The 23,425-nt window shown below is 38.5% G+C and overlaps 1 protein-coding gene across 2 annotated transcripts in view; it reads right to left on the reverse strand.

The window, feature by feature from the left end:
• Positions 1 to 787: 787 nt before the first annotated feature.
• CDC42 (cell division cycle 42) overlaps positions 788 to 23,425 on the reverse strand; it is a 42,263-nt gene continuing 19,625 nt past the window's right edge. Inside the window, exons 1-6 of one of the 2 annotated variants that reach the window (XM_045548467.1) lie at positions 23,084 to 23,105; positions 14,696 to 14,850; positions 11,803 to 11,875; positions 7,458 to 7,567; positions 7,138 to 7,335; positions 788 to 2,315 (exon numbers count right to left, since the gene is read on the reverse strand). In XM_045548467.1, coding sequence (XP_045404423.1) covers positions 2,226 to 2,315; positions 7,138 to 7,335; positions 7,458 to 7,567; positions 11,803 to 11,875; positions 14,696 to 14,800 — 576 coding nt within the window. In that variant the 5' untranslated portion in view covers positions 14,801 to 14,850; positions 23,084 to 23,105 and the 3' untranslated portion in view covers positions 788 to 2,225. Of the gene's footprint in view, positions 2,316 to 7,137; positions 7,336 to 7,457; positions 7,568 to 11,802; positions 11,876 to 14,695; positions 14,851 to 23,083; positions 23,106 to 23,425 lie in introns of those variants that run through there. The other variant, XM_045548466.1, reaches the window with a different exon arrangement.

Genomic DNA, 23,425 nt, shown 5'->3' on the forward strand with positions numbered 1-23,425 from the left:
TTAGAACTGGTAAAACTTCTATCTGCCTCTTCCTAACCCCCTTCCCAACCAATCCAGCTTAATTCTAGCACAGTATGGAATCACACCAAACATGACTCCATGGAAACAACCATAAAAATGATGCTACACTGTATCAACCTTAACTGGAATAAAGGTTCTTAGTTTCTAAGATTCTCATACAGATCAGTATGATGCCCTTAAGGTAAATAAATCATTCTTGGCACCGAAAGAAAGTGTCTCCTACATACTCTGATTCACAGCACAGAATATGTATTCTGATTGAACTAGTCTGAGATAACAAACCAGGAGCAATGGTTTTCAAACCTGGATACATTTCAGAAATACCTGGAAAACTTAAAAATCTCCTTACTCAAGCTGCACTTAAGTAAGTAGCAAAGTTTGAGAACCACTGATGCAAAAAACTTGGAGGGGAAAGTGACTGCTTTTCAACTAATCTATGGATTCGAGGTGTGCTGACATTTCCCTCCAACATGAGCAGTGAGGTTCCCGCACGTATCTTCACTAAGAATTGTTATGGACCTACTTGGTATTTAAGGGAAGTTTCTGGTGCCTGCCAGACTTGGGAGAGAAGGCACAAATCTGAACTTATGGAGGAAAAAACATTATTTCAAACTGAATGCCTGAAAAGAAATAAAAATAATAAAGCTTTAAAATGTTATCCCAAAATGTATTAGAAATTGATGCTATCAAAAAAGTCAGGTTCCCACTCCTAAATACCTGGAAAGTAAAGAGGCGGAGGGAAAATAACAACCCTCAGGCTGGCTCATGAAGGGTTTTTGTTTGTTTAATACATCTGAAAAGAATGCATATACAAAGAATTGAGACATGAGAAAGCACTGGTTCAACACTAATGAATCTACAAGAATTAGGACTTTGGGAAGGTGGAAAAGGTTACCTAAACATTTTTAAAAACTGGAAACTGCAACCAAAATAAGCTGATAAAATCCCTATTAACACTTATGAAGAGTCTTCATAAGACTCTTTCTGTGATTTTATTAAACTAGAGGAGCCTCATCTGGCTGCTCTAGGGCTCCTCATATGCAAAACAGAAATAAGGGGAGTCCCCTGACTGGTCCCCATGTTGTTAAGTGTTCTCCCCACCCCCACCCCACCCCCAGCTTCTTCATGAAGCAGGCCTCCACCCTCACGACGTGAGAGGATGTGAATCATTCCACAGACATCTGTCTTCTAGCACCACCCCTCATATCTCTACATACCAGGTCTTCAGCTGTGTTCTAGGAACACCATATCATATACCATATACTATCAAGTTGTAAATCTATGCTAAGTATATAAGACAATGACTGACAGGGAAAAAAAAAATTTTAATTATGAACTCAATCCATTTGGTGCATTTCAAAGGTGCAATACTTTTCTTCATTTATCAGTGAGAGAAGTTAGAAATTAACTTCCAAAAAAATCAGCAAATGGCAAACAAATTTCCTTGAAAGTCACAGTCACATATATATATAGTGCATCCTAGAAAAGAGGAGGGGCAAGACAGGTTCCACCCACTTTCATGAGTTTCATCAAATACTGGATCTACTCAAGGGTGGAGAGAAAAGGCAACTTTCAAAAAGGAGTACGTTATTAAATGAGGCATTTACTATACTCCTTCCTAAGAGCACCAGATGGGGAACATGTTTTCTAAACTAGATCTAGGAAGTGGAATGTGGAATCAATCCATCCTCCTCCCCTTAAGGGCTGTCCACTGGTTAATGAATTTAAAAAACAAGACTAAAAAACAAACCCACACACACTCCCCCCAAAAACAGAGGAAAAAAAAAAAACAACAAAATACTAACATGTCCCAGATTACTCTTCAGAGTGGAACCAGGGAGCAGCTTCAACAATTTGAATTAGTCTGTTACAGAGTCATCACAAGCATGCCTTGCTTTAAAAAAAAAAAAAAAAAAAATTTTTTTTTTTTTTTTTTTTTTTTTTTTTTTTGGAAACAACAAAACAAAAACTAGTACTGATCACTTTTCTGACAATACACAATTACTCAAAATTAACTATTACTGGGAGGGGAAAGGGGGGGCCATACCTATGGGCCTTGTCTCACACGAGTGCATGTGGGTAGGTGCAGGGCATTTGTCATTATTGCAAAAACGAATTTTAATTTTTAATCTTTAGTTTGATTTAAACATTGCTTTTAGTATGATGCCGACACCAGCTGTGCAGAAAGGGCTCTGGAGAGATGTTCATAGCAGCACACACCTGCGGCTCTTCTTCGGTTCTGGAGGCTCCAAGGCAGCCAATATTGCTTCGTCAAATACATTCTTTAGGCCTTTCTGAAAAGGGGTAGAAAGAAAAAACGGGCAGTCTGATTTTCAGTATAATAAAGTTGGAGTTCAAATTTAAAACATTCAAACCCCCAAGAGGTGGCAAAGAAAGAAACATTAAAAACATCCCTGAATCTCAACACAATAATCTCACTTCACCAAGTTTTGTCCAGGGCACTGGAAGGATTCAGCAATTCAGGAGCAGAGCAGTGGATATTCATGAGTGAGACAGTGGTCCTTTGAGAAGGCTTTGTGCAGACCAATGTATGTCACAAGAAGCAAACAAGCACATGTGTCATTTGCTCATTCAATATGAGTTTTGTAATGTGCTGTTAAAACATTTTACATAAAAAGAAGGGAAGCAGCTCTGCATTCAAATGAAACAGCTGGATATGAAACAGGACTGAGAGGACGGGCATGGGTCAGTAGCATCCTTATTCTATGGAAGGCACAGGCAAAGAGAGAGAGCACGATTATGGTAGCGGCAAAGATAGTCACTTTGAACTCCCTTTACCCTGATTAGAGCCGAGGGGATTCAAGGGAGCAAAAATGTGAGTACCTGATACATATGTAAAATTAGAGCCAGTCAGTGCAACAGGAATAAAAGCTTCATCAGGCATTTATACAAACAATTGTATATTTTTAATTTCAAAATTTGAAGGTAACCACAATTGTTATGTTTCCCTCACAATAAAATCAGAAGCAGGAAAATATAAAGGTGGCAGCTTTACATCTCAACATTAACAATCCTTAAGTCAACTGTTAAAACGGAAGCTATTCTTAAAAGATAACGTAACAAATGAACTCATAAAGCAGTAGCAGATACATCGATATCTTCCCCACCCCAGACTGACAAATACTCCACTATAGCACAAACAGCCAAAGCAATAGCAACACAAAATTTCACCGCACAAGGAAAACCAGAAAAGAATCATCCCTTCCCCATTACACTCTACTAGCAGGTCACCCCTTTTCCATAAAGTTTATCATGCAATTACAATTAACAATTGATCGTCAGAGTAAAATGATGTTTGTATTACTTTCTCCATCTAGAACTAAGATCTAGAAGTGTTAAAGCTCTTCTTATTTTCTCCAAGAGGACATTCTTAATGCCAGACCAAGTTCCCTTTTGTAATATTAATCCAAACCAAAAAGCTCTGAGCATCAGGCAACTCAAGCAGCAGAAAGTTAAACAGGTCCAACTTGACTACTGATCACAAAAAATATTCTATAAGATATTGCATTCTTCATCAAAAACTAATACAGAGGTTGCTCTAAGGTGGTGAGTAAAAAGACGCAGAGGCTTTCAAACAGGATGATTTTATTCCTTTGTTTTTAAACGATCTTTCTACAGTAGTGGGACAGGAAGCAGCAGCAAAGAGGGGAAGGAGAAAACAGTTTAGAATATACAGCACTTCCTTTTGGGTTGAGTTTCCGGAGGCTCGAGGGCAGCTAGGATAGCCTCATCAAACACATTCTTCAGACCTCTCTACAAGACAGAGGGGAGGAGAGAGAATAGCAGCCAGGTTAGAGGATTAGAAAGACTAGCAGATACAATAGCAGTCCGGATTAAATGAGCTGAATTCACAGAAGCAATGTGCCTTAAGAAAAATAAAATGCCAGAATTCTAGATCTTAAACCCATTAAGAGAGTAAATAGATCACTGAACAGAAATTTCACCTCAGGAAAGGTTAACTGTGCCAGAAAGCAATTTTTATGAAAATCCAATATGTTCACTTCTAAAATAATCACACATTGAAATCTAATATTACAACGTTTTAATGAAAATAATGAGCCATAATCGGCTGGGCACTATGGCTCACGCCTGTAATCCTAGCACTCTGGGAGGCCGAGGCAGGAGGATAGCTTGCACTCAGAAGTTCAAGATCAGCTTGAGCAAGAGGGAGACCTTGTCTCTACTAAAAATAGAAAAAATTAGCTGGGTGCAGTGGCACACCCTTGTAGTCCCAGATACTCAGGAGGCTGAGGCAGGAGGATCGCTTGAGCCCAGGAGTTTGACGTTGCAGTGAGCTAATGACAACACCACTGCACTCTACCTGGGCAACAGAGTGAGACTCTTATCTCAAAGAAAAAAAAAAAAGTAAATAATGCCAGGAGAGGAAAAATGAATAAAAATTACAAGACAGATGCCTTGTAGAATCCCCCAATATTTCTACTGATAAGAATGGCATATACATTTTAGAAATAAATCTATTATAATTTCAAGCTTATGTGAATTCAGCCCCTGAATAACTGAAGGACACAAATAGCAGAGTAACAGGCATGCTACATGTTTCTAGGTTCAATGACATATCTGGATAGGATTAATCAGGATTTCAAAGTAAATTAGTTTCCCAGAAAAAGGGTCAGATATTTAAAAAGACTGTTAATTGTGCAACAGTACCAACTGCAAGGAGTTTAAAGAAGGGACTCTAGAAACAGCATACACTTCAGTTATTCAGCAATATTATCAGAGCAAGTAACCACCACCCAAGTCATAAGAAAACAAAGAATGAGGTCCTAGAATGAGTTTTAGCAAGCAGTCCAATGTTGTCAGATGTCTGCATGGATATCAGAGCATAAAGCATGGAGTGAAAACAAAGAATATTCTCAGATCTACGGAGATTAAGACACAGAAATACACTTACACCTCAGCCAGAAACTCCAACGTGACAGTGTGACTCAGTAGTAGTGGTACCTTGGGCCCAGGTCTATAGACTCACCTAAACTCACCTAAATCTGAAGTCACAAATTTACCACCCAAGATAGTTTCACATGTTCTTTAGGTCAGTTTAATTTCAAGTATAAATGTCCCAAAAGTCCCGCAACATAGCTCCAATGATAAATGCCAGCACCAGACCACCCCAAGTGCTCCCACCCCCACCCTACCCCCAACCATGGCATCCCAGAAGAATGGTACCCACACATTCCATCAGACACAAAATAAACGAGAAATGGTAATACGTACTTAAAAGAAGCAAAGAGGTTAAAAGGTTTTTTTTCTACATCATTTTCAAAGCAGAAATGCTATACAAAAGTTAAAGTTCCTCTATAATTCTCTCTACACATCTAAGAACAAACTCTGGTAGTCAAATATAAAAGGAAGGAGTATGCAAAGAGAAATATGTTTTATAAGGAAAAAAAAGAGGAGGAGGACCATTAGAAACTAGAGTGTATCCCTTAACAAGAAGGAACTCTTTCCTTGCTTAATGTGGACAAAGATCAACAAATTCTCTATGAAACAAAACTCATCTTTGTTTGATCCACTGTTTATATTAAGACTTTAGTTTTAGAAAAATCAATAAACAGAACCTGGAGTCCTAAAAGTTCTAGCTCCCAAATACAACCACAGACCCCATTTTCTATCTTCTCCTCACTCCAAAATCTGGTAAGAAAAATGTACCTGCTAAGACCTTTTAAATTTCCCAGTCTCTGCAAAATGATTTAATATATACACCTGCTCACACTGTAAAAATCTTATATTAAAAGCATATAATTGTCTAAAGCTTTAGCAAGGGACCTAAAAGTGGGGCCACATGGCCTATTTGCCTCCTTTCCTCCAGAGCAGCCTATACCTAGAGAACAGGGGTATGCAGCAGAAACACACAGAATTAGTATCTAACTCAGACACGAATATTTCACACACATCCCTCCCTGCCTCCCCACCTCCCCCAATACACACACACACACTCACTCTCTCTCTCTCTCTTCTGAAGATAGTATCAAAACACAGAAAGAAGCACCAGGTATTTTATTTTTTTGAAATCTCAATCAGTGCTATGTGTGAGAAGATGTAAATTCTTTTGAACTTTTAAATACCTACTTTTACAATAGCACTAAAATGCCAAGAAAAACTGGGTTTAGAAGAATGTGTTTAAATCATCTGATATTAGGCCTTGAAGTTATCCTTTGGAATATCCTAGTTAAGTATAAAAGTTTAATCTTTAAATATCCAACCAAGCACTACATTGCAGGTTACTAAATTATGCACTAGGTCCTATATATTAAATACCTAGTACATACGTAATAAGTAATTATATATGCCATTTACCTTAGCATACATATAATTAAAAATCCAATAGTATTTAAAAAGTAAATAAAAATGAACAATTACCTGAAAAAGTACATGATAAATGCCCCCACAACAGTACTTAAAGGAGGGAATCCACAATATTGTGAAGGTGGAGAAGATTAAACCATGCGTGTCATTTATAATTCTCGCTCCTAACATTGCTCCCTGTCCTCAGAATCTGAGTTTCCCATCAAACTACAAGAGTGCCAATTAAATCACTCCAAAATGGCCAGGAGGAAAGAGAGGTCCACATGAGGAAGAAATACCTCCAAAAACATAGGAATAGAGGGAAATATTAACATGCTCTATAACTGTGGTATAAAGTATGCTTGAGAACTGTGGCAGAAACAGCCAAGGCAGCCTTCTTTGACATAATAGTCTCAATTATTTTGACTAACTCCCTGTCCCAGTTGAGTTACCCAAAAAACTGTGTAGCAACAGTACAGCATCAACTGTCACAACTGGCAAGAGATATATTTTATTATTATTATTATTATTATTATTAAAAACACAAGCCTATCCACTACAAATCATTCAGAACAACATGGGAGCTCACCAAGACAAGAGCTTTAGAGACTAATAATGTTCTTCAATAAACACAGAAGCCTCTAACAAAAGAATGCACAACATGCAGCTGTTCCATATTCTTCCTAGGCAGCCTTGAGCACTGCTGACCACTATTAGAAATAACCCCTGTATCCTAATGCTCTAAGAAATTTCTCCACCCTAAATAAACATGGGGTTTCACACCATCCTTACCTGCGTGAGTGCAGAACACTCCACATACTTGACAGCCTTCAGGTCACGGGCCAGCTTTTCAGCAGTCTCTGGAGTAATAGGCTTCTGTTTGTTCTTGGCAAGTTTCTCAATAGTAGAGGGGTCATCTCTGAGATCAATTTGGGTCCCCACAAGCAAGAAAGGAGTCTTCGGACAGTGGTGAGTTATCTCAGGCACCCACTAAAGAAAAGGTATTTTAAAATACACCTTTGTTAATCCACAAGCATCTAAAGCTATTTACAATTGGTCAACAGAAATTCTGTGATGACTTTTTTTAAGGCAAGAATATCTGACCAACTTACCTTTTCTTTCACATTTTCAAATGAGGATGGAGAGACCACTGAAAAACAGACTAGAAATACATCTGTTTGTGGATAACTCAGCGGTCGTAATCTGTCATAATCCTCTTGCCCTAAAGAAAAAAATTATAGAGAATGAATTCAGCAACTGAATCTTGGTATCCTCTGAGAGGATATTAAAATCACCAGTCACAGTAAACTGGTCATCAGCCAGAAAGCAACTTATTTATCTAATAAAATGTATGGCCTTGTAATATAATATGTGGACAATATTCTTACTTGGCTAATTCTATCTAATATGTCAAGCATTCAGAACAGTAATGAACTCGCTATTACATTATTTGCTTTTACTACCAGTTTGCAGTTTTCAATCTTTGTGTCCGTTAGTAATCCAATGATATTGTGATAATAAACTCCTGCTACAAAAATGATTAAAAATCAATCCTAGTCAGATCTGATAAAGAAACAATCACATTGAAACCATCTAAAGAAACAAAAATCTCAGTGAAACCCAGATGACAAAATCCATTGCCCATCGTGACTACTAAAGCAGGTTCACATGTTTGTTTAATGCGTGCATATAAGACCAGTATTTGAAACTGTAAATAATGCCTGGAAAAAAAATTTGGCAAGAATCAATACATACTGTAAAAGAATAAAATAACTAAAAATTAACTTAACCAAAGAGGAAAAAGACTTATACAATGAAAATTACAAAATACAGCTGAAAGAAATTAAAGAAAACATAAATAAATGGAACCACATTCCATGTTCGCGGATTAGAATTAATATTGTTAAAATGTTAGTACTACCCAAAGCAACCTTCAAATTAATGCAATCCCTATCAAAATCCCAACAAGAGACCCCAAATAGCCAAAACAATCTTGAAAAAGAATAAAGCTGGAGTATTCACAATTCCTGATTTTAAAACTTAATACAAGGCTACAGTAATGAAAAGAGTGTGGTACTCGCATAAGACAGACATATAAGATAATGGAATAAAAGAGAGAAACCAGAAATAAACTCTCATATGTATATGGTCCAATGATTTTTGACAAGGGTGCTAAGACCATTCGGTAATAAAAGGGCTCTTTCAATAAATGATGCTGAGAAAATGAGATTATCAACATGCGAAAGATGAAACTGGACCTTAGCTAACGCAATATACAAAAATTAACTCAAAATAAATAAATACATCTAAGAGACTTAAGAACGCTCAGAAAACATAGGGCAAAAGCTTCATAGCACTGGACTTGGCAATGATTTTTTTGGATATGACACCAAACGCACAGCTTGTAACCAAAGAAAAAATAGACAAATTGAACTTCATGAAAATTTTAAAACTTTATACATCAAAAGATGGTATTGGCTGGGCGCGGTGGCTCACGCCTGTAATCCTAGCACTCTGGGAGGCCGAGGCGGGTGGATCGCTTGAGGTCAGGAGTTCAAGACCAGCCTGAGCAAGAGCAAGACCCCATCTCTATTAAAAATGGAAAGAAATTATATGGACAGCTACAAATATATACAGAAAAGTTAGCTGGGCATGGTGGCGCATGCCTGTAGTCCCAGCTACTCGGGAGGCTGAGGCAGGAGGATTGCTTGAGCCCAGGAGTTTGAGGTTGCTGTGAGCTAGGCTGACGCCACGGCACTCTAGCCCGGGCAAGAGTGAGACTCTGTCTCAAAAAAAAAAAAAAAAAAAAAAAAAAGATGGTGTCAACAGAGTGAAAAGGCAACCCACAAAATGGGAGAAAATATTTGCAAATCATGTAATTGATAAGGGATTAATGTTCAGAACCTACAGACACTCCTAAAACTTAACAAAAAAAAAACCAGCCCAGTTCAAAAATGGGCAATGGACTTGTAAGTATTTCTCCAAAGAAGATATACAAATGGCCAACAAGCACATGAAAAGATGCTCAACATCACTAATTATGAGGGAAATGCCAAGTCAAAACTACCATGAGATACCACAGTCATTAGGATGGCTACAATCAGACAGAAAATAACTATTGGCAAGAATGTGGAGGCACTGAAATGTTACACACTGTTGCTGGGAATGTAAAATGGGATAGCCACTGTGGAAAAACAATATGGGAGGTCCTCAAAATATTAAAAATAGAATTACCACATAATCTAGCAATTCCACTTCTGAGTATATACTTCAAAAGAATTGAAAGCAGCGTCTCAAAGAGATACTTGTACATCCAAGTTCATAGCAGCATTATTCACAATAGCTAAAACATGGAAGCAGTTCATAGCACCAGTATTCATAGTAGCTTAAAACTGGAACCCAAATATCCATCAACTTGTAAATGGATACACAAATTGTGCTATATTGATAGAATGCAATACTACTGAGCAATGAAAAGAAAAAGTGCCATGCCGCTGCTATTCTAGGAGCCTACAGAAAGGAAAAAAAAAGAAAAGAAACAAGTACTGATACACACAACATGGAAGACTCTCACAAACATTATGCTAAGTGAAAGCAGTCAAACACAAAAGACTACACATTATCTGTTCCATTTATATGAAATCCTAGAAAAGCAAAACTGTGGAAACCTAGAAAACAAATCTGTAGTACCCTGGAACTGGGTCAAGGGAGGGGACTGACTGCAAAAGGGCACAAGGAAACTTTTTAGAGTGATAAAAATGTTACATGTCTTGATTATGGTGGAGGGTCAGCGAAATTCATCAAACTAAACACTTAAAATGAGTGAATTGTATTACATATCAATAAAACTTTATAAAGTACTGACCAAAAAATAAAATGTAAAGACTTACGAAAAATAAACTTTGAAATTTGAAAATAAAATTAATTTTCAACGAGTGGACATAAACTGTCTTTTCTCTGCATGCAGACTGCCTCCAAAGGCATAAATGAATATAGCGGGGAAAATCCTTGCTTATCATGAGATTACAGGTCATTATTTTAATTTATTTTCTCTATTTTCCAAGTTTCCTCCAATATACATAAGCATTACTCTTGTAATTTTTAACCCATTAAAATTTTCTCTACTTAACTGTTTACTATTGTTTCTCCAATACACCCTCCCACTTAAATCCAGATAGTTCCTCAAAGTGGGCAGTATAATACACTCGATGAGAGCAATATGTTAGCTGGCAGATAGTGACAGAGTAACTCATAAAAAGTTTAGAATCCCTACATTCTAAGGATCTCAAGGATATCTTTCTGAGATTTTCCTTTCCTATCAGCTAACCGAGCTGATAATAAGAAACTACAGAGAGAAGTCAGAAATTATTAATAAGATGTGCAGCCACTGTTAAAAACGAGTAAGAAGCCGGGCGCAGTGGCTCATGCCTGTAATCCTAGCACTATGGGAGGCTGAGGCAGGTTGATCGCTTGAGGTCAGGGGTTCGAGACCAGCCTGAGCAAGAGCAAGACTCTGTCTCTACTAAAAAATAGAAAGAAATTATCTGGCCAACTAAAAATATATATATAAAAAAAAAAAATTAGCCGGGCATGGTGGCGCATGCCTGTAGTCCCAGCTACTTGGGAGGCTGAGGCAGAAGAATTGCTTAAGCCCAGGAGTTTGAGGTTGCTGTGAGCTAGGCTGACGCCACGGCACTCACTCTAGCCTGGGCAACAAAGCGAGACTCTGTCTAAAAAAAAAAAACAAGTAAGAAATAACACTGAGGAAAATTAGGTACATTTAAGGAAGAAAGTAATTTGTTCTTAAAATTTGGATAGTTGCCAACAAATGTCAATATGCTGTGAGCTAGATATTGGTTTACCCTCAAAATATTTTCAGTTGTAGCATAAAATAACAAGCCACCTATTATAAGAAGCTATCTAAACATGTATTATATAGATGCATAATACTAAATAAGGCTTCAAATTTCAGAGAGTGATAATAATAAATACAGTACATGGTTTATAAACTTACAACCTTGGGGATATTTAGGAAACTATGGGCTTTCATAGGAGTTAGGGGGGCAGGGGTGAAGGAAGATAATCAGCAGACATGTTTCCTATGAATTCATTCTCTTAAGTCTCTCCCCACCTACTAACCTAGTCGCTAATTCTCTGCAAAGTACACAACACACATCAGGACTCTGGTTCAATTCAGAGCTTGTCTAACGAACTCTGCTCTCATTCTACTTTACCTTCTACCACAACATTCACCCGAAGCACTTACCCCCATCTGCAATCCCACGTTTGGGATTGCTCCATGGTCAGGCAACAGCCATCATTATATTCAATCCTGCTAACTATCAACAAAAGGTAAGTGGTTTGCTAATATGCTAGTTTCCCAAAATGTCCAAAAAAGACAAACAACCAACAAATGTTATAGTTACAGATCAAAACATTATAAAAGACATTAAGTACCTGCAGTATCAAAAAGTCCAAGAGTATATGGCTCTCCACCAATCATAACTGTGACTGCATAGTTGTCAAAAACCTAAAAACAAAAATATGACACTGTTAGTGAAGAAGGGGAGGGTAAAAACAGACAGGACAACTCTCAAGCTAAGGCAGTGTTTCCTTCATCAGACTTAATCTTCCCTTAGTCCATCTGTCTTCCTTATATAACCAATCTTGCCAACTAAGCCCTAGTATGAGCTAAGTGGTTCTTGGGAAAAGTGACAGGGGTTGTGTGCTGGGATGCCTGCTCTACCCCGGCAGCCTGGATAAAGAGCCACAGAAGGTTTAGAGGTATCACAGGAGCAGGGTCCTCTAGCTACACAAAGTGACCTTGTTCAAGTTTGAAACTTCTGAGACACCTCAATGTTCAGTCTGATTTCTAAGAAATTATTTCTTCATAAACCACTTGCTTTTAATCTAGAATTAAAATCTCCTAGATTCCTGACAATCTTTTTTTTCCTTTCAGGGTGCCAGATAGGAAGAGGCTTGTTACAAAGAAGCCAATTTTGAGAGAAATAAAGCTTCCCTGAAAGTACAAGGAAAGTGTCCAATAAAAGGCTAGAGAATTATCTGTTGAGAATCTCATGAATAAAATTCACATTATTGGGCACAAACCACAAGATCTAAGATATCCTGACTGATGTTTTATTTGTAAATAGACCATAAAACCCTTAGCAAAATCAGTACAGTATATACTAATATTGGTTGTACCAAGTTATGTGTGAAAATGGGAGGTAATGATGCTAAATGGGAAAAGACCCAACACTAATCCATGGATTCTTTTGAATTAATTTACATTTGAAAAGCAATGCTTTCCCATACAACTGTAATTTGTCAATTTACAATAAAAAATGTTTAATTAGAAGATAAATAAAATTTTTTTTAAAAAAGGAAAGCAATGCTTTCCAACTGGGAGAAGGCTAGCCCTGCTTAAACCTTTTAGCTAAGGACTCTAATTTTCTGATTCATGTCTTAATGGGCTGTGTGGGAGGTTATTTAAATGTAAAGAAGAGTGGAAGCAAGGGCATGAGGGAGATGGTAGTTAAAGGAAAGTTAGTTCTTGATAACAAGAACATAGAAATGGAATGAATGTAGCTAAGCTCTCAAACCACATGCACTATTTTCTTAAGTCACACTTTAAAATTAAAGGACCCAAGAATAGCCCTCCTTTACTGGGTTTTCACATATAAGGACTGAACTGAGAATCAGAAAAGCTGGCTTCCAATCCAGATTCTACTTAGACTAGAGTGTAAGTCTCTCCCCTAAATTGGGCCTGAATTCCCTCATCCGTAAGAGGTGGATAATATATGTATGATCCTTTCCAGCTCTGTATTTCTGTTATTCTAGAAATGGCAACTCCCAGTTCATAGATGAGAACAAAAATGCACTTTACACCAAATCAATTTCCATAATAATTTAAACAAGTACCATGAATACATTATGTGTGCCTCATAGTCCATTTATAGGTCCATGGTCTTAAATAGGCTCATTTAAAATTTTGTTCTACCACTACTTCTCCCCGCTCCACCCTACCCCTTTCTTTCCCAGAAATCTACATACACACACACACAAAACACCCACAAGCCCATTAAATATAACACCAAATGATCAGTCATAAAACAGACTCAGAAATCATGTTTATAAGTAAACATCTTTAATGAAGACTGAAATACAAAAATTCTAATAGTGTCACTCTGAAACAAGATCCATGTATTTCTGGAAATCCCTTATAAGTCCTTTGCAACCTCAAAACATCTTCCATTTATATTGTCTCTAAATGGGCCAATTCAAAAAATGTGATTTTTGTACTTAATTATACCTTCAAATTCTCCCCCTTCAAAAAACTTCATCTTTATTCCTATATCCTTGGCCTAGCTCAATCACTTGACTTGCCCTGGGACGTCAGGAAACTATCAATTCCAAGTGAACATAATTACCAGCCCTTTACCCCATATCCACTTTCCTGGTAATGCTCATGTCTCTGATGATTAACCCAAAGTACTGATAGGTTTTCTTCCTTTTCACTTCCAAATATTACTAGTTCCATATTAATCATACGAAAGTTCCTCAAAACCCCTAAAATAGCTCACTTAACAGAGGTGGTGGCTACCAGGCCAGGCCAGCCCCAACTCTGCACTCAATGCTGAATGGGCAAGTATATTTAACACAATTATACCACTGGGTTAGTCAAACAACTTGGGACAACCCCTAAATCCCCAAACATTCTTTTACAAATGAGTGTTACTCCAAATAACTCTCTCACTTCAATATCGATTATTTTCATCTTCCCTCTACCCCTCCAAGGACTTGATTTAAAAAAGGCAGTTGTGGGAGATGACCCCCAAAGGTTCCTGTTGGTGTTCTCATAATAAAACAAGTCTTCTCTTTTCTTCCCCTAAGCATGAGTTTGGAGCTCCACTACTGCTAAGAGAACAGCTCCACAAGGTAAGTAGAGACACATACTACTTTCTCTGAAGTTACAAAACCCCAAATAGCATCCCAGGAGACCTCCAAGCACTGATCAATCATTGGCCAAGATATCAAAAAAGAAAGTCACCTCATTCCAAGATGTAGGGCATAGTTCTCCAAACTGAGACCACCACTCTTTAGAATCTTGTCTACTGGAGTTTTGCCTCCCAGCACTTCTTGCAAACCCTTGTGTCACCCCTTTTGACTTTCCACTGATTTTTCAGCTGTTTAATTTTAAAGTGTATATAATTTAATCATGAGAAGTCAAGATCTTTAAAAATAGGAAACAAAGGCAGACAACAGAAAAATTTCAGTACATACAGAGAAAGTATTTTCAAAAGGATATCAAATTATAATACATTTCACTAACAGAAGCCTTTATACTTACAGTCGGAACATATTCCGATGGAAATTTGTTTGTTGTGTAGGATATCAGGAGACATGTTTTACCAACAGCACCATCGCCCACAACAACGCACTTAATTGTCTGCATTGCTGAAATAGTTTTATATCCACTTTAAATATTTCAAATCTGATGGTGACCTGCAAAAAGATTGAAGATATTTGTTTATGTGTACTTATACACATATTTTTTCCTTCAGCTAGCAACAGGTTCATTCATTCAGAGCAAGAACAGAACTAGTACAATTACTATGGCTGAAAGAACCTAAAGACAATTAGTGACTTGCTCAAAATCACAATAACCAATAAAAATCAATTTCTGGCCAGGCTTGGTGGCTCACACCTACAATCCTAGCACTTTAGGAGGCTAAGGCAGGAGGACTGTTTGAGGCCAGGAGTCGGAGACCAGCCTGTGCAATAGCAAGACCCCATCTCTACAAAAAAATTTTTAAGAATTAGCCAGGCATGGTGGTGTACACCTGTAGACCCAGTTACTCAGGAGGCTGAGGCAGGAGGATTGCTTAAACCCAGGAGTTTGAGGTTGCAGCGAGCTATGATGACACCACCGCACTCTAGCCTGCACTGCACCCTGTCTCAAAAAAAAAAAAAAAGGCAATTTCTAAGTTTCTGATCCCTGGTTGTTTCGACTTCTTAAGTGTTATTTTTTAAAAAGTGCGAAGTGGTGTATTGAGCGGCATATTTCTTTTTATAATGAAAGAGAAGAGGCTATATCAGAAAGAATTCCATGCAGTTTGCTAAATATTATTTTGTGAAGCCTTTTCTGCACACACATGTGCGTGTAATACACATACGTGAACTAGAGCACAATACAAAGGCCACTGCTTTAAAGAACGGTTCATTACTCGGCTTTTGAACTATATATAGTTACTCAGGCTCTAACCAACAAGCAGTAGCACCATCACCACAACCCCTCATAATATATGAGCAACATGAGGAACTGAACAAAGATCAGGGTAATATCTGGTCTCAGCAGCTGTTTTAGCACCAGGTTGCCTAGTTACTAAATCAATATCCATGGCATGTAGCATCCAAAACCTACATTTTTATTAGGAAAAGGTCAGATCACTCTAAATCATACTGACTCATAAACAGATGTAACTACTTTAGCTTCTTTTACTGTAGTCCACCATTCTAAGAAGCTAACAGTTACAAATGTACCAGAGATTCATCAATATTGAGATAATTTTTTTTTCACAATTAAACATCTCTAAAGTGAGAATGGGCCTTTATTGAGGGTGTCTGACAATCATTATCAGCTATTTTTCCTCCACATTTTATCTTCTACCAAATTGATATAAATGCAATCTTAGATTCAATGAAATACTTCTTCATTCTCTCAGAAAAACTGTTAAAAAAACACTACCCCACGTATACCTAGATTTTAAGATAAAGTCCTATTTCAATTATAATCCTGAATTTCTGGTTGGCTAGAGCTGCCATCTTATTAAACATAAAAATAGAGAACCACCTATGCCATGCCTATGTGCTCCTATAGCATGCTTCACAACAATTCATCATACAGATTTATAATGTCTACTAACTTCACTGTATGTAATATATAAGCTATATTATCTCATGTACCACTGTACTTCCAGCACTGAGCACAACGACTGCCCCATTGTAAGCTGTAGAACAGATGCAAAAATCACATAACAAAAGAACATAAAACTACATTAGGGGTGAGTAGCCCATAGGAAATATACACTCTCCCATTCCTCATCAAAATTTATTTACATTAGGCCAGGTGCAGTGGCTCATGCCTCTAATCCCAGCACTTGGGGAGGCAAGAGAATCACTTTAGGCCAGGAGTTCAAGATCAGCCTGGGCAACATAGCAAGACCTCATCTCTACAAAAAAAATTTAAAAATTAGCCAGGTGCAGTGGCAGACACCTGTAGTCCTAGCTACTCCGGAGGCTGAGGTGGGGGGTTCACTTGAGCCCAGGAGTTCAAGGCTGCAGTGAGCTACGATCACACCACTGCACTCCAGCCTGAAAGTGAGACCCTGTCTCCAGAAAAAAGAAAAAAAAAAAAAAAACACCACAAAACTATCTGAATTATCTCTCTTTCTTTAATCAACTTCCTTTCTTCTCTCCTTTTTCCTACCCTTTTCCCTATTCCACACAAGAGAAGTATCCATACTAATACAGCATTAAAGGTTTAAAGATCCTGATCCCCAAACTAAATCAATTATTGGTTCAACCTAAGTGCTCTCAAATAATAATAGCAATGGCAGCAACACTTATAATAGCATTTACTATGTGCCATGTACTGTTCCAAACACATTACACATATTCACACATTTCATCCTCCCAAAAACCCCATTAAGTATGTATTATATTACCTCTATTTTACAGGTAAGAAAAGTGAGGCTCAGTGAAGTTAAGTAACTAGGCTGAGGCTACTCAGCCACTAAGCGGCACAACTGGAATTTAAAGACAAGCAGTCTAATTCTCAAGTCCCCACTCTTAAGCATTACACTATACTTCCCTCTCCTGAGAAGTGACATTAATAAAAACAAACATGATCACTGCTAACAGAGTGGGAAGTATATATCCATGAGAACTGCCAGCAATGCAAAGGTGGCAGAAATAAACAAGAGACAGCAAAAAAACAGGAGTTCAGGTCACTTCCTGTTTCTTCACTCTGCAGATAATTACTGAATTTTATTGGGAGAAGGAAGCCAAGAACAGAGAATAAGACAGTTTGCTTTGCCCCTTTTTATTTACCCACAAATCTTCTTCTTCTTAGGCTTCCTAACCTAGCAGCTCAGCAATTTGTTGGAAACTGGCTGTGGGTCCCCTATTAAGAGCCTGGGTTCTGGAATCAGACTGGCTCTACCACACTCTAGCTATATGACATTGGGCAAGTTATTTAACCCTTCTGTGGCTCAGTTTTCCCTTCTCTAAAAATGAAGATAATAGTACCTTCCCCATAAGATAAATTGATTGAATAAGATTATACATGTAAAGAACTTAACAGTGCCTGGCATATAGAAAATGTAAATGTTAACTATTAGCTTTGAATGAGTAAAGGCATCTTTAAGTCAAAAATAAGGAGTTTTGGCCGGGTGAGGTGGCTCACGCCTGTAATCCTAGCACTCTGGGAGGCCGAGGCGGGCGGATTGTTTGAGCTCAGGAGTTTGAGACCAGCCTGAGCAAGAACGAGACCCCGTCTCTACTAAAAATATAAAGAAATTATATGGACAGCTAAAAATATACATAGAAAAAATTAGCCGGGCATGGTGGTGCATGCCTGTAGTCCCAGCTACTCAGGAGGCTGAGGCAGGAGGATCGCTTGAGCCCAGGAGTTTGAGGTTGCTGTGAGCTAGGCTGACGCGATAGCACTCACTCTAGCCCGGCAACAGAGTGAGACTCTGTCTCAAAAAAAAAAAAAAAAGGAGTTTTAAAACAGTAACAATTTCTAACCACTGAGAAACACATAAAATTTTTTTATTTCCAAAATAATTATAGTACAGTCAGCCCTCTGAATCCACAGATGCAGAACCCACAGATATAGGGGGTCAACTGAACAATGCCATTTTATATAAAGAACTTGAGCATCCCAGGGATTCTGGTATATCAAGGAGTCTTAGAACCAATCCCCCTGGAGATACCAAGGGGACAAATGTACTCATTGTTCTTTTTTTTTTTTTTTTGAGACAGAGTCTCACTCTGTTGCCCGGGCTAGAGTGCCATGGCGTCAGCCTAGCTCACAGCAACCTCAAACTCCTGGGCTCAAGTGATCCTCCTGCCTCAGCCTCCTGAGTAGCTTGGACTACAGGCATCCGCCACCATGCCCGGCTAATTTTTTCTATATATTTCTAGTTGTCCAGCTAATTTCTATTTTTTTTTTTTTTTTAAGTAGAGACGGGGTCTCGCTCTTGCTCAGGCTCTTGCTCAGGCTGGTCTCGAACTCCCGAGCTCAAACACTCCGCCCACCTCGGCCTCCCAGAGTGCTAGGATTACAGGCGTGAACCACTGCCTACTCATTGTTCTTACTATAGATGTAGTCAAATTTAGAGCTACCATTACAAAGGTGGTCATTTTAGAGTGAAGTTCCAATTTAACTAAGACTATTCTATAAAGCATATGGCATATGTTAATAACCATTTCATGTGTTAAATAAAAACTATAAGAGCAGGCAGGGTGCGGTGGATCACACCTGTAATCTTAGCACCCTGGGAGGCCAAGGTGGGTGGATTGCTTGAGCTCAGGAGTTTGAGACCAATCGCAGCAAGAGTGAGACCCCATCTCTACTAAAAATAGAAAAAATTAGACAGGCGTGGTGGTGTGCCTGTAGTCCCAGCTACTCAGGAGGCTGAGGAAGAAGGATTGCTTGAGCCCAGGAAATTGAGGTTGCTGTGAGCTATGCTGATACCACAGAGCAAGACTGTCTCCCAAAAAAAAAAAAAACACCTCTAAGAGGCCATTGTTTTGGGGCAGTAGGCCCCAAAAGACAAGATTAAAAATCAAAATAGAGTCACCCATGCTAAAGTTCCTTCTGAGAAATCAGGAGAGATGACAACCAACTACCCAAACAAGCCAATTTCAATCTTAAATTGGCACAATAATAAAGTTCCCTCTACTTTAATCCTTACCAAAAAAAAAAGGTAACCTGAAGTTACCTGATGTTAATTAATCAATTATCTTCCTATTGTTCTTCTAATCCACACCTTAGAAGAAAAGAAGCTTTGAAATAACTAATACACTCTGTTCTTTGCTTCTACTTTCTCTAGCTCTTACCAGTCTAAAGCCAACCTCTTCCGCTCAGTTCATTAGAATACTGTTTTACAGAATGAAGTGTTGCCAGATTCTAACATAGCAATAAAGCCAATTGAGATCTTCAAATATGTTGTAATTTTGTCCTTTGACACATGTATTAAAATGTTACCAAGTAACCCACAGATTGGGGTGATGGAAAAGGAGTGACCAGGGGGAGACTTTGGTTTTACAACATGTATATAGTGCCAGCTTCAAAACAACATGGAGGAAATTAGGCCAGGCATGTTCATATATCCCGTTAACTTCCTGTTGAAAGAATGTCAAATTACCATGGCCAAGAAAGAGGCTACATAATAACGATTGCCATTTTGCTATTCAGAGTGGCTAGAAAAGTTATATTGCACCAATAACTAAATACTATCCACTATCCCTCTTTAATAGTGGGACAGGAGAGTAGAAGATACAATTTATTTCACAAGTAGTTCATTTGTACCACAACTTACAACTGGGGTTGATCAATTTATAGCATAAAAAATAATTCTGCCTCCCACCTAGGCGGCTCACACATGTAATCCCAGCACTTTGGGAGGCTGAGGCAAGAGGATCACTTCAGCCCAGAAGTTTGAGGTTACAGAGCCTGGGCAGCAGCACAAGATCTCATCTCTAAAAATAATAATGATAACATCATAGGAAATAAAATTGTGAAAAAAGGTGTATCTTCTACCTTCCTTCCCAGTATATACCTCCATCAGATAGCCACACCAATATCCGTATCTTACAGATTAACACTTTGGGAGTCCAATTACCCTTCGAGAATCTTTGAAAATATCAGAGATAAAGCCCCTGAAATTTTGTGAAGTCTATGAGCTATAGATTAAGAGGCTATGGAACCACTCTTTATCATTATCATTGGCTGGCTGCCAACTAAACTCCACTAGACAATCTCTGGGAAAAAGATTAGTGTGAAAGAGGAGATGGACCCAGCTACAGAAGCCTTATTTTCCCATGCCCCACGGTTCATTTTAGGCCCAAGGCCCACACAGCATATGAAAAAATGGAGATTATTTTTGCTAATGTGTTTCACCAAAAAAAAAAAAAAAAAAAGTATATTCTCAAAATCAGATTATCTCCCTTATAAAATTATTTCTAGTATTAATACCAAAGGCAAGTCAAATTTTTGGTAATATACTGTGGCAATAACACATATTTGGTCTTTGTCCCCAGTTCCTAGCACAGAGCTCCTAAAACCCTAGGAATTTCCTGAGTGGCATGTCTTTTGTTGTTCATAACAAAATCACATCTGAATTTATGCTAAAAAGTGACTGGGGGTTGGGGTCAAATAGCCTCAGGATGGGGCTGGTTACCAGAAAGACCAAGTGATTAGAGGGAGGTAACTTTTAGCCCCACCCATCAACTTCCAGGGAGGGCAAGGGAGGCTGGAGACTGAGCTCTATGAGCTCTGAGAACTCTCAAACAAGGAAATGTGGGAGCTTCCAGGTTGGTGAACATATGCAGGTGCAGGGAGGCTGACACATGAAGCGTTCCCTATCCTACAGCATGCCCAATGTGTCTCCTCTTCCATTTTTCTGTTCCTGAGTTAAACCTTTTATAATAAAGGTATTAATGTAAGTAAAGTTTTCCTGAGTTCTGTAAGTTGTTCTAGCCCATTATCGAACCTGAGGAGGGTTCAGGAACCCCCACATTTGTAGTCAACTGGGTAGCAGTGTGGGTGGCTTAGGCACCCCATCTGTAGCTGGTGCCTAAAGTGAGGGCAGTCTTCCGGACTGAGAGCTTAAGCTGTGAGGTGGAAGTTAATGTCAGAAGTGAACTGACTGTAACCTATTTCCATACTCAGGATTACAGGCATGAGATGGTAGTTTTGTTTTGTTTAAAGAACCAGAAGGTTCTTTAATGAACCAGCTTAACCCTCTCATTACACAGATAAGAAAATTCTGGCCAAAACACAAGAACTTGCCCCATAGCCAGTTAGGGTCCATGTATCCTGGTGTTCTTTTCCAGCTCTTCAGACTTCAAGCAAATACAGAATGAGGCATATAAATACATTCTTTTGAACTTTATAATTTATTTTCAGAGTCCTCAGTAAACAGGAAATAATCTTAGAAAACTCTGGCACTCCATCAAAAAGTCAAAGTAACATAGCTAATGTTTAAAGTATGTGTCCCAATAAACACCCAAGAGGAGCTTTTCAATAATAAACGTATCCATTCCAATTTGAAAGGAAATTTAAATTGGAATTCTGTAAACATATCTTTCAATTAGTAAAAAGTACACAAGAAACATGTTGGGAGATACAGTCCCCATGGGTCTCTCATGCTCCTGCACATCTTGCTGGTCAAGCTAAGACAAGGCCTTAACCACTCTTTAACCATGGCACTCCAGAGAGTTACGTTTGCAGCAAACAACCTTGAAGGGTACAGTAACGTCTCCCTCTGAGACAGTGGACAGGCATGCTTACTGCTTGCTATTAAATAGTGGGTTCCCCAAACTCAGTGCTCCTCAGCTGTAAGGCAAACCCACTGCATGTACAGCATCCACCTGGGCCTCTGCATGTCCTTCCTGGTAAGAGGAAGCAACACACACACTGATCTCATGCTGCTTGCTGTGCCTTAAGTAAATTCTTTGTCTCTGACCCAGGAATCTCTTATCTTCTGCCAACACCAATACAACAGTATCAGACTAATGCGTTAGCTTCTAAATAGGGTAAAATAAAAATCCCAGATCATGTTCATTGGATTGGCCAAGCTTTGTGATAATCTGAACAACTTAAGTTTTATATAAAGTTTATATATAAATAACATAGCAATCAGATAGTTTATTAGCATAATTAAGTTTATTAGCATAATTATCAGAGTAGAAGCCAGGTAATAATATCTGGTCTTAAATATTTTATTCATTACCCAAATTTTTTCTTTATAAAATATGTTCCTGAAGGCTGGACACAGTGGCTCACACCTTTAATCCTGGCACCTTGGGAGGCCAAGATGAGAGGATCACTTGAGGCCAGGAGTTCAAGACCTGCCTGGGCACCAAATCAAGACCCCATCTTTACAAAAAAAAAAAAATTTAAAAATTAGCTGAGCATGGTCGAGTGCACCTATAGTCCTAGCTATTCAGGAGGCTGAGGCAAGAGGATTGCTTGCGACCAGGAGTTTGAAGCTACAACCTGGGCAACAAAGTGAGACCCTGTCTCTATTTAAAAAAAAAAGAAAAAAAAGTTCCTGAAACAATTTAAAGTTTTTTTCCACCTTCTCCCCCTCATTCTCAGGCCAACCAGCACATCTCTAGGAGCTAACTGGTTGTTTTAATTTGCTTATGTTTTATCTTCTCCAAGTATCTGGTGTCTAATCTAACAAGAAAGACATTAATGAAGGCAAGAATTCTATCATCAAAAAAGATAAGCAAGGTGGCTCCTCACAGTGAACACATAAAAATAATTGAGAGAGACAATTACAAACAATAAATAAAACAGACTAGGCGTGCTGGCTCACACCTGTAATCCTAGCACTCCAGGAGGCCCAGACAGGAGGATCACTTGAGACCAGCCTGAGCAAGAGTGAAGCCCTGTTTCTTCGAAAAATAGAAAAAATTAGCCAGGCTTATTGGCACACACCTGTAGTCCAGCTACTCGAGAGGCTGAGGCCGGAGGATCACTTGAGCCCAGGAGCTTGAGGTTGCTGTGAGCTATGATGGTGCCACTGCACTCTACCCAGGGAGACAGAGTAAGACTGAGTGACTAAGTAAATATTTTCAACATGCTTAGCTTTAAATTACCAAGCAAATAAATTAATTTTTCAAAAAACAAACAAAACTTACTTTGTTCTCGCCTATCTTTAAATAGCTCTAACCTCATTTTCCCCCAAAATTCCATTTATTCACCTCCAGTATCAAATTATCATAGAAACTTAAAGCGTGAGATTTCCACAGAACATGGCAGAGAGCTCTGTTGCTGCCT

Source organism: Lemur catta, chromosome 3 (genome assembly GCF_020740605.2).
Source record: "Lemur catta isolate mLemCat1 chromosome 3, mLemCat1.pri, whole genome shotgun sequence".
Lineage (NCBI taxonomy): Eukaryota > Metazoa > Chordata > Mammalia > Primates > Lemuridae > Lemur > Lemur catta.